This window comes from Oncorhynchus mykiss, chromosome 20 (genome assembly GCF_057628025.1).
Source record: "Oncorhynchus mykiss isolate SJ-2025 chromosome 20, ASM5762802v1, whole genome shotgun sequence".
NCBI classification, from domain to species: domain Eukaryota; kingdom Metazoa; phylum Chordata; class Actinopteri; order Salmoniformes; family Salmonidae; genus Oncorhynchus; species Oncorhynchus mykiss.
This window is the reverse complement of record NC_143041.1, coordinates 10,664,909-10,676,235: the sequence shown is the minus strand read 5'-3', so window position 1 is coordinate 10,676,235 and position 11,327 is coordinate 10,664,909. Positions and strand designations below refer to the sequence as shown.

The window sequence follows — 11,327 nt, the reverse complement described above, 5'->3', positions numbered from 1 at the left end:
TTTCATAAAGTTATGTTTTGTTTGCATACATGTCTGTATTAGTATGCAAGTGCCCATACTAATGCAAGCTTAGACCAACGTCTGATGTAAACTGGCAAGAATGTGTGGGGTGGGGGGGGCAGAAGGATGCTCTGGATTGTGGAGTTTACAAATTCAACAGGTCTCCATCTTCAGAACTGTATCACTGGATATTTCTACCATCTCTTGGATCCCTGTGGTTTTCTGTCACAGGTCAGGTGAGATTGTTATTACAATGTAACTACTAGAATGTTGTTACACCAGATGTTGAATGTGAGGAATGTCATTAGAGGTAGGCTATTTAATTCTGTAGCTGAAAAACAAGCTGGTTTCAGTGATCTCAGCAGATTTCTCCAGCAGTTTACTTCATTATACATACTGCATCCTATTATTCAGCTAAAATTCTTTACTGTAACATTCCTGTAATGTTTTTGCCATGTGTTTAACAATGTCAAATCCAATGTTATTTGTCACGTGCTGAATACAACAGGGTTAGACCTTAGAGTGAAATGCTTACTTACAAGCCCTTAACCAAAAATGCCGTTTTAAGAAAAATACCCCCAAAAATAAAACAAATAATTTAAGCGCAGCAGTAAAATAACAATAGCGAGGCTATATTACAGGGAGTACCAATACAAAGTCAATGTGTGGGGGCACCGGTTAGTCGAGGTAATTGAGGTCATTTGTACATGTAGGTAGAGTTATTAAAGTGACTATGCATAGATAATAAACAGAGAGCAGTAGCGTAAAAGAGGGTACGGGCGGCAATGCAAATAGTCTGGGTAGCCATTTGATTAGATGTTCAGGAGGCTTATGGCTTGGGGGTAGAAGCTGTTTAGGTTCAAGAGGCTTCTAGACTTGGTGCTCCGGTACCGCTTGCTGTGCGGTAGCAGAGAGAACAGTCTATGACTAGGGTGGGTGGAGTCTTTGACAATTTCGAGGGCCTTCCTCTGACACCGCCTGGTATAGAGGTCCTGGATGGCAGGAAGCTTGGCCCCAGTGATGTACTGGGCCGTACACACTACCCTCTAGTCGGAGGCCGAGCAGTTGCCATACCAGGCAGGGATGCAACCAGTCAGGATGCTCTCGATGGTGCAGCTATAGAACCTTTTGAGGATCTGAGGACCCATGCAAGAGAAGGTTTTTATACATTTTCTTAAAGAGGGATAACTGTAGACTCCATTAACTCAAAATGTACTTTTATTGGTGGGGATGCTTGAGATTGTGGTGAAATGGGTCAGTGAATGTGTCAAGATCAGACACCAGCAACTAAGCAGATATTTAATTCAAGGCCTAAACAAACAAGCCCATCCATCAAGTAAATAGAGTTACATCATACTTCTGTGTGGCAAGAGACAATTCTATAGTAACAAGCTGTTATTAACAGCAATCTCAGACACCATATCAGACACATTCAATCTGATTAGCTTTCTCAAACAGGCCAAGTCACTGTAAACAAATGCAGTAAATACAATCATAATCCAAAGGCTTAGTCAGTCGTTCATTGAGTAAGCATTGCACCAGTGTGTGGGGGAAAACAAAAAGAAAGTGACATTTTCACTGTTTGGTTATGAATTGACCAATTATTACTCAGTGTGAGCCACAGTACCTCCTTCCACAATATACATTCCACATTTGAGACATGGATTGTGTAACACCCCACTCCTGCCTCCTAGCGAGGAACACCCTCTTGATGGACAATGGGAGTCAGTACAACCAAGAGGATGGAGGCTTCATCCCCTGATGATGGCGGGGGGCAGCATAATGCTGCTCAGCTGTTTCGTTGTTACTGGGTTCTCCTACACCTTCCCCAAAGCCATCAGTGTCTACTTCAAAGAGCTGATGAAGGATTTTTTCGTGGGTCACGGCGACACAGCCTGGATATCCTCCATCATACTGGCCATGCTCTATGGCTCAGGTCTGAAGACGATCAAAGAGATGCTTTAGGGGCCTCTGAGGTTGAATCCTATACGAAAAACAAAGCTGTCCGATGTCAACAAAAAGGACTGCAATTTTGAATGGGAGGATCAAAATAGAAAATGTGACCATCTTGGACATGTATTTTGTCTGGAGATGCAAGTTCTCTCGTAGTTCTGAATCATTTCAATAACAAATACACATGCCTTGTCTGTGAACTGTACTGAACAAAAATATAAACGCAACATTTGCTAGTGAAAAAATGACCGCCACAAAAGTTATTATGGCGGTGCTTAGTTAAAGCAACGCACCTATAGATCTGTGTTTATCATTGGCTATTTTTACCTTTCGTACATTGTGCATGTGTTTTCCTGGTGTGAATGGTCTGTTGACAAGTCTGTCAAAATCCCTGTGTAGCGATTGGCTGAATATTGCGTCATTGTACTTTTAACGCCTTCCACTCTTGTTGCTCTCAGGAAGCGGGTAAAAGATAGTCTAGCTGGAAGAGGACTGTGTCGCGAAGGCCTTTTCTTTAGAAAATAAACTCTATGTTTAACTGGAAACAGTGAACTTATTTATTTGCGGTCTTAGTCGTTCAAGTTCCTATACCAAATATGCCAAGAGGCGGTGAGTATCCAGCGCCGTTATTTTCGCTAACGTTCCAAGTGTAACTGTTAGCTAAGTTAGCCAGCCAACGTAATATCAACTCAAGAAATATAGCTTGCTAGCTAACTAATTGGTGGATCTGGTCAAATGTATCTTCTACTTGAGTATCAACGTTTCGTGAGAACTGGCGTAACGTTAGTTAACTAGCAAGCTAACTAGTTACAGCTATTAGCTAGCTAGTTAGCTTGCAAGCTAGGCTACTGTCACTACAGTAGTTGATCGCTAAACTTGGTCTGGCGAACACCATTTGTACCCAGTTGATTTCAGCCAGTTAATTTCATCCCCAGTAGTAATGATATGTAACTAAGTTACATTATGCCACAATATAGTAAGGCATCGAAGAAGCTCAATCACTTTCTGACATCTGTAACCATCCTGCAGAGTGGACGTCATGTCTGACTCGTCTCTGATCTCCTACAACATGCCTTGCTCTCATTTGTCGTTTGTTTGTTTTTTAGGTAAAAAAGGTCACAAGGGCCGGGGAAAGCAGTTCAGCAACCCTGAAGAGATTGATAGACAGATGAAAGCACAGAGAGAGCTGGTGAGTAAAGGACCCATGGCTCTGAGGGGATATCTAGTTTTTGCCCCTTGTGGTTAACAGTTCTAAACAGATCCCTCCCTGTATTATAGACCACACACAAGGTTCCAGCTTTGCAAGTGCAATGCGTGGGAAATATATTTTCAACCTGCATTTACTTGCTGATATTTCATAAATTCTTGATTTGGAACCCACCAGTGACTTAAACTCCCGTTTCAAATTGCAGGTGTAACTCCAATGAATAAATATACCGAAATATTTTAAATCCAGATTGAGAAATACCTTTAGAATATACTGTGTGATAAATGCCTTTCGAATATGTGTAGGTCTTTTTTTGGGTGAAGCTGTGTAAAGTGCTCATGTTCTTCCACGTGTGGCTGCGTCACTTAGAAAGCTAAGGAACGCTACATGAAGCTTCACCTAGAGGGGAAGACAGACATCTTTTAGTTCCAGCAATGATGTTGGGAAGATAGCGATGTCCTTCAACTAAATTACGAGGGAGCTCCTTACTCTGCAAAAAGTGGATTTAATATTTTTCTCTATTCTGCTTTTTGGTGTTCCACCTGCCCTCGATTGGAGTTATTGTCAAGGATGGTTAAAAATGTGTTTACCTTGCAGTCTATAGCCTGGCTGCTCGACCTCCTGCACCAGTTAATTTAGCTAGTAACATATATCTATATATTCAGAGGTGTGAAATACATTTCAAACAGACATGACGTCTTGAACATGATCTAACCTGTGAATGTGTGATAGGAGGCGAACGGTGGAGTAGAGAAGGAGGAGGAGAAGTCATCAGGATCTGATGACAGCAGCAGTGAAGAGGAGGACGTTGTGAGTGCGGGATCTCCTTTTAATGTCTAGTCTGTCCGCTAAGGAATTAGAAGTGTTGTGGTTTTACTGAAAGGCTTGTCAAGATGCACCTACTCACTTTCAAAGTGTCACCTACCATTTACTTGCCAGCACTACCTCAGTCAGAGCTGCAGTGTTGGCTCTCTGTTCAATGTCTTGATGTTCTGTTACTGCAGAATAAGAAGAAGAGTGGAGTGGAAGGATTGATTGAGATTGAGAATCCCAACCGTATATCCCAGAAAAGTAAGAAGGTGACCGAGCTTGATGTCAACGCACCCAAAGAGCTGTCACGCCGAGAGAGGTGAGGATCTCTCTTTTCCTTCAAGTCTCAGGCCTAATGCCAATGTCTAAAATGAAAGGATTGAAGTCAGTGGATTTAGGAAGAGCCCGTTTTGACTTGTTGGTGAAAGTCTTGGAAGTAGGTGTAGGCAAGGATATGTTATTCTAAAGTCTTGAAAGCAGGACCCTGTTTGACCATCTTGCTTTTTGTCTCAGGGAGGAGATAGAGAAGCAGAAAGCTAAGGAACGCTACATGAAGCTTCACCTAGAGGGGAAGACAGACCAGGCACGGGCCGACCTCGCCAGGCTGGCCATCATCAAGAAGCAGAGAGAGGACGCACAAAAGAAGAGGGACGGCCTCAAAAAAGGTGAGGGATAAGGAATCTCTCATACTGTGCTTGTCCTTTGTGCTATACTGTCTGACAGGAACACAGGGCTTAAATGGTTAGTCAGAAAGTCATACGGGCACTGTTTATTCAGACAGACTGTGGTTGCTCCTTTTGAATTCAGTGGCTGACTGTCTTTATCTGATGATTTCCTAGAAAAAGAAGCTGAAGACTCCAAGTCCAAGCGTTAGGCCTGTCTCCCGAGGACTTGGCCTGGAAAACGATCTGGGGAGGATGGAGAGACAAGAAGACTGTAGGAGGGGATCGATATGAGGGTTGTCAGCTCAGGGGTAACATGTGCTTGGGCTCCTGCCCTTCATCTCCGATGAGGGAAGGGTGTGTGCCGGGCGTTATGGAGGAGACGGAAAAGGAGCACTTCAGGTTTGCCTGTTTAGTTCCTCCGTATTCTGTGAGGTCACAGCGGCAGGCGTTCTAGTGTCTTCACTCCTCCCCTGTGTTCTAATTCTAAAGCTGCTGGAGATCATTCTTTGATTATATTTTTTGCATTTTAACACTGTTTACTTATGAATGGGAAGTGTTGTGGGAGGATGAGTAGGGGTTTGTATACTTTCATCTGACCTGTTATTAAGGTGAATCAGGTGGTGGTGGTTGGGACAGAGGAACATGTTATACAGGAAATCTTTATGTATTCTTTATTATGTTCTGTTTCATCTCTACCAGTTGTCTTCATTCACAACCTGACAGTTCAAAGTCATTTGCCTCCAAAGGAAAGAAGAGGTCCCATAGGCAGAAGTGTCTCAGACAGAACATGTATAAAGGAATGTCAGCCTTTATGCAACTTCTATTTAGGTGTTGGAGTTTTTACCCTTTATTCTGTTTGTGTTTCTGCCCAGACATGTTTAGCTCGTTTCAGCTGCCAGCTGGCTCTAATTTCTGATTGAACCACCTTGCAGCGTAAAGTCTTGTAGTCAAAAAGGAGCTCTGTTGGCATAAAAATTAATTGTTAATATTTCATAATTACCTTGAGTTGCTGGGGCCTCATACTGTAAGTCTCTTTTTCAGTGCTATGGTTTTCTCTTCTATAATTTTTTTGCCTTTTGACAGTTCACACAGGGCAATGTCAATGGTCGCGTTCCCCTGCTCAGAAGTTGGATGCATCAACAATGGTTGCGTGCATCCTCATCGACTGTGGTCAGGCACCAGATTGCTATAACATAATGTGGTTAGCTGATGGGTAAAATACCTTTCTGGGCATTGTAAGATTTGGCATGCATAAGCAACGGCTGGGCAGAGGAACGCGCCCACTCTATTAGTCATAAGGATGCTATGCTATAGTGTGATGGTTGGAACCTGAGATGCCTTTTAACAGGAAAGCAATATTCTATGAATGGAGGTGGCTGAAACTCATTTCTCTCTTGAAAACATACAGTATATACAAAGTGTTTTAATGTTTATAATAATGACTCTCCAGGATTGGTCAACTGTTTGATTTTTGTCTTTGAGTTCATTTGTTGTATAGAAATAAATACATTAATAGATAAATTAATAACTATTGTTTTGGGTATCATTTATCTTTTATTGAATGGACTCGTAATACATTCTTAGCCTACGCTGCACCATACACATCACACAGTGCATTTTGAAAGTATTCAGACCCCTTCCCCTTTTACACATTTTGTTTTGCTCCAGCCTTGTTCTAAATGTATTAAATTAAAAACATTTTCCTCATCAATCTACACACAATACCCAATAATAAAGCAAAAACAGGTTTTTAGAAATGTTTGCAAATGTATTTTTAAACAAGTTATTTACGTAACTATTCAGACCTTTGCTATGACACTCGGCAATGAGCTCAGGTGCATCGTGTTTCCTTTGAACATTGTTTCTACAACTTGATTGGAGTGCAATTGTCATAAATTCAATTGATTGGTCATGATTTGAAAAGGCACACAGCTGTCTATATAAGGTCCCACAGTTGACAGTGCATGTTAGCGCAAAAAGCAAGCCATGTGGTCGACGGAATTGTCTGTAGAGCTCAGACAGGATTGTGTCGGCACAGATCTGAAGGGTACCAAAACATTTCTGCAGTATTGAAGGTCCCTAAGAACACTGTGGCCTTCCATCATTATTAAATGGAAGAAGTTTGGAACCACCAAGACTCATCCTAGAGTCTGCCATACTGAGCAATCGGGGGAGAAGAGCCTTGGTCAGGGAGGTGACCAAGAACCCGATGGCCACTCTGACAGAGCTCCAGAGTTCCTCTATGGAGATCGTAGAACCTTCCAGAAGGACAAACATCTCTGCAGCACTCCACCAATCAGGCCTTTAGGGCAGAGGGGCAGACAGAAGCCACTCCTCAGTAAAAGGCACATGACAGCCCGCTTGAAGTTTGACAATAGGCAACTTAAGGAATCTCAGACCATGACAAGCAAGATTCTCTGGTCTGATGAAACCAAGATTTAACTCTTTGGCCTAAATGCCAAGTGTCACGTCTGGAAGAAACCTGGCACCATCCTTACAGTGAAGCATGGTGGTGGTAGCATCATGCTGTGGGGATGTTTTTCAGCATTAAGGGACTGAATGGAGCTCAGAGAGATCCTTAATAAAAACCCGCTCCAGAGCACTCAGGACCTCAGACTGGGGTGAAGGTTCACCTTCCAACAGGACAACAACCCTAAGCATACAGCCAAGACAATGCAGGAGTGGCTTCGGGACAAGTCTCTGAATGTCCTTGAGTGGCCCAGCAAGAGCCCAGACTTCAACTTGATCGAACATCTCTGGAGAAAGCTGAAAATTTGCTGTGCAGCGATGCTCCGCAGCTATTCTGACAGCATGAGAGAAACTCCCCAAATACAGGTGTGCTAAGCTTGTAGCGTCATACCCAAGAAGGCTCGAGGCTGTAATCGCTGCTAAAGGTGCTTGAACAAAGTACAGAGTAAAAGGTTTGAATACTTACATAAATGTGAGATGTCTTTTTTAAAATTTATTTTATCTCAATTTTGTGATATCCAATTGGTAGTTAGTCTTGTCCCATGCAGTAAATCCTGTACGGACTAGGGAAAGGAAACACTGTACAACTGGTGACCGTGTCAGCGTGCATGCGCCCGGCATAGGAGTGGCTAGACCGCGATGGGACAAGGACATCCCAGCCGGCCAAACCCTCCCCTAACCCGGACAACACTGGGCCAATTGTGTGCCGCCTCATGGGTCTCAAGGTCACAGCCGGCTGCGAGTCAGCCTGGGATGGAACCCGGATCTATAGTGATGCCTCAAGCGCTGTGATGCAGTACCTTAGACCTCTGCGCCACTCAGGAGGTCAGGTTTTTTTTACATACTTTTGCAAACATTAAAAACCTGTTTTTGTGTTGCCATTAAGGGTTATTGTGTGTAGATTGATAAGGGGGGAAACAATTTAATCAATTTTAGAATAAGGCTCTGACGTAACAATGTGGAAAAAGTGAAGGGGTCTGAATACTTTCTGAATGCTCTGTATGACATTGCAGAAGCTGTAGGCCTAATTATACGGACTCTTTAATGCCTCATATAGAACATTTTGTTCTTGCACACCCCAAGCTTTTCAGAGCTGGACAAAAGATCTGCTTTGGCTTCAGTAGCTGATGTGAATGCTCTGACAGACGGTGTGTAATACGTTGAGTCACTGCTTGGCTTCCAGGGTGTCGTTGAACAGAGTGATAACACACAAGATTATGATACTGTAGTGGATTTGGGGGACCGCACTGATGGTCGCTACAATGCATATAGGTGAAACCATTTTTTCCCCCCGAGATGGTAGCTGAAGACTATAAGCTTTGGCTATTGCTTATTGCTCATTTTCCACACCGTTCACCAATCTACCCATCACCCCATACCTAGTGACTATCTCTTTGCAATTTCACTGTGACCACCAGGCTGCAGTATTTGATAAGGCCACAGCAGCCAATCTGCCCATGGGCCTACATGCAACTGTATTGATGTTGTAGATAAACTGGACATTTTCAGAAATGTCAACTATAGTATAAGCCTATCAGAAAGCATAGCTAGGATAGATTGCTATTGTGTCACCACTCACATACCATAGTTATTAGACTCAATATGAGAAGTGACGCCCAGACTTCAATAGATTGTGTTTCCCCTTTTCTCTCTCTCTCACATCCTGCTCCTATGAGTGCTGTGGACAGACCGCTTCCATTTACAGAAGCAGAGACTGAACAGAAGCCATGAATGTCAGATCGTCCAGTATTATTCGCCCATAATAGCACCATAGACGTTGTATTTAGATTCTCATGTAAAGTAAAAGTATTGTGCATATCCTCAAGTCATCGGGGGACTGATGTAGACACAGACAGGCCTGTATTCAGTGATGTGTTTTGAAAATAAATGGATAGGTGTGTGTGTGTGTCTTGGTAAATCCTTGTTAGTAGCTACTACAAGATTTACCAAGGTCCCTTGCACAATCTACTATGCATGGTCCATCCTCAACCAGCATACCCGAAATTAAAGTTGCAGAATACTACATCTAGGCAGACATACAGTATACAGCAGGGATCATCAACTAGATTCAGCCATGGGCAGATATTTTCTGGACCAAGGCCCTTCTCCTCCGATTGCTCAGTTTGGGGGGCGGGAACATAATTACAAATAATTTATAGATTTCAAATTAACCACAAGAAGCCAAAACAGATATAATATTTGACTAAAACATAATAATTTCAAACCTTGCTTACATTTGTATACAATCACGTCTCTCTATTATGTTTTGGAATACTTGGGAATATAACTTGGGGCTGATTTCCTGGAGTTTTTACAGTCTATTATGTCCAACAATTAAAATATTTTATTTATGCTCCTAAAACACATAAAACCACCCGTGGGTCACCAGTTAGGGAAACCTGGTATACAGTATACTTTGAGTGTACAAAACAGTAGAAACAACCTTCTAATATTGAGTTGCACACACTTTTGCTCTCAGAACAGCCTCAATTCATCAGGGCGTGGACTCTACAAGGTGTTAAAAGCGTTCCACAGGGATGCTGGCCCATGTTGACTCCAATGCTTCCCACAGTTGTGTCAAGTTGGCCGGATGTCCTTTGGGTGGTGGACCATTCTTGATACACACGGAAAACTGTCGAGCAGGAAAAACACAGCAGGGTTGCAGTTCTTGACACAAACCGGTCTGCCTGGCACCTACTACCATACCCCGTTCAAAGGCACTTAAACATTTTGTCTTGCCCACTCACCCTCTGAATGGGACACATACATAATCCATGTCTCAGTTGACCCAAGGCTTAAAAATCGTTCTCTAACCTGTCTCTTCCCCTTCATCTCTACACTGCTTGAAGTGGATTTATTAGGTTACATCAATAAGAGATCATAGCTTTCACCTGGATTCACCTGGTCAGTCTATGTCATGGAAAGAGCAGGTGTTGCTAATGTTTTGTATAATCAGTGTATATGACTCAGACCATTCATTAGTTTATATCATCAATCATACATATGGAAGTTTACATCCTATAACTGTATAGTACAGTAATATATTCTATCAAACTGATCATCCTCAATTAAAGGTGAAGATTACGACATCTAGGCAGGTATACAAAGAATTTGAAAAGTATTCAGACCCCTTAACTTTTTCTACATTTTATGATGTTACAGCCTTATTCTAAAATGGATTAAATAAATGTTTTTCCTCATCAATCTACACACAATGAGACATAATGACAAAGAGACAATAGGTTTTTAGACATTTTTGCAAATGCATTAAAAAAATACCCAGAAATACTTTATTGACATAAGTATTCAGACCCTTTGATATGCGACTCAGAACACTTTCCGAATGCACTGTAAGGTTATCTATGACTCAGATACTGTATGTACAGTGCATTCAGAAAGTATTCAGACCCCTTGACTTTTTCCACGTTTTGTTACGTTACAGCCTTATTCTAAAGTGGATGAAATAGTTTCCCCCCCTATTAATCTACACACAATACCCCATAATGACAAAACAAAAACAGTTTTTTATTTTTTATTTTGCAAATTAAAAACTGAAATTTCACATTTATATAAGTACTCAGACCCTTTATTCAGTACTTTGTTGAAGCACCTTTGGCAGCAATTATAACCTCAAGTCTTCGTGGGTATGACGCTACAAGCTTGGTACACCTGTATTTGGGGATTTTCTCCCATTCTTCTCTGCAGATCCTCTCAAACTCTGTGAGGTTGTATGGGGAGCGTTGCTGCACAGCTATTTGCCGGACTCTCCAGAGATGTTTTATCGGGTTCAAGTCTGGGCTCTGGCTGGGCATTCAAAGAATGACATTCAAAGAATTGTCCCGAAGCCACTCCTGCGTTGTCTTGGCTGTGTGCTTAGGGTCGTTGTCCTTTTGGAAGGTGAACCTTCGCCCCAGTCTAAGGTCCTGAGCGCTCTGGAGCAGGTTTTCATCAAGGATCTCTCTGTACTTTGCTCCGTTCATCTTTCCCTCAAACCTGACTAGTCTCCCAGTCCCTGGTCTGAAAAACATCCCCACAGCATGATGCTTCCATCACCGTGCTTCACCGTAGGGATGGTGCCAGGTTTCCTCCAGACGTGACGCTTGGCATTCAGGCCAAAGAGTTCAATCTTGGTTTCATTAGATCAGAGAATCTTGTTCTTTAGGTGCCTTTTGGCAAACTCCAAGCAGGCTATCGTGCCTTTTACTGAGGAGTGGCTTCCGTTT

General features: G+C 42.4%; 1 protein-coding gene across 1 annotated transcript; it reads left to right on the top strand.

Moving 5' to 3' along the window:
- Positions 1 to 1,685: 1,685 nt before the first annotated feature.
- LOC149974376 (28 kDa heat- and acid-stable phosphoprotein-like) lies at positions 1,686 to 6,160 on the top strand. Its single transcript, XM_090212168.1, has 6 exons — positions 1,686 to 2,562; positions 3,060 to 3,142; positions 3,893 to 3,970; positions 4,165 to 4,289; positions 4,484 to 4,635; positions 4,810 to 6,160. Exons 1-6 carry the CDS (start codon positions 2,550 to 2,552, stop codon positions 4,842 to 4,844), a joined length of 486 nt encoding a protein of 161 aa, XP_090068294.1. The 5' UTR covers positions 1,686 to 2,549; the 3' UTR covers positions 4,845 to 6,160.
- Positions 6,161 to 11,327: the final 5,167 nt, after the last annotated feature.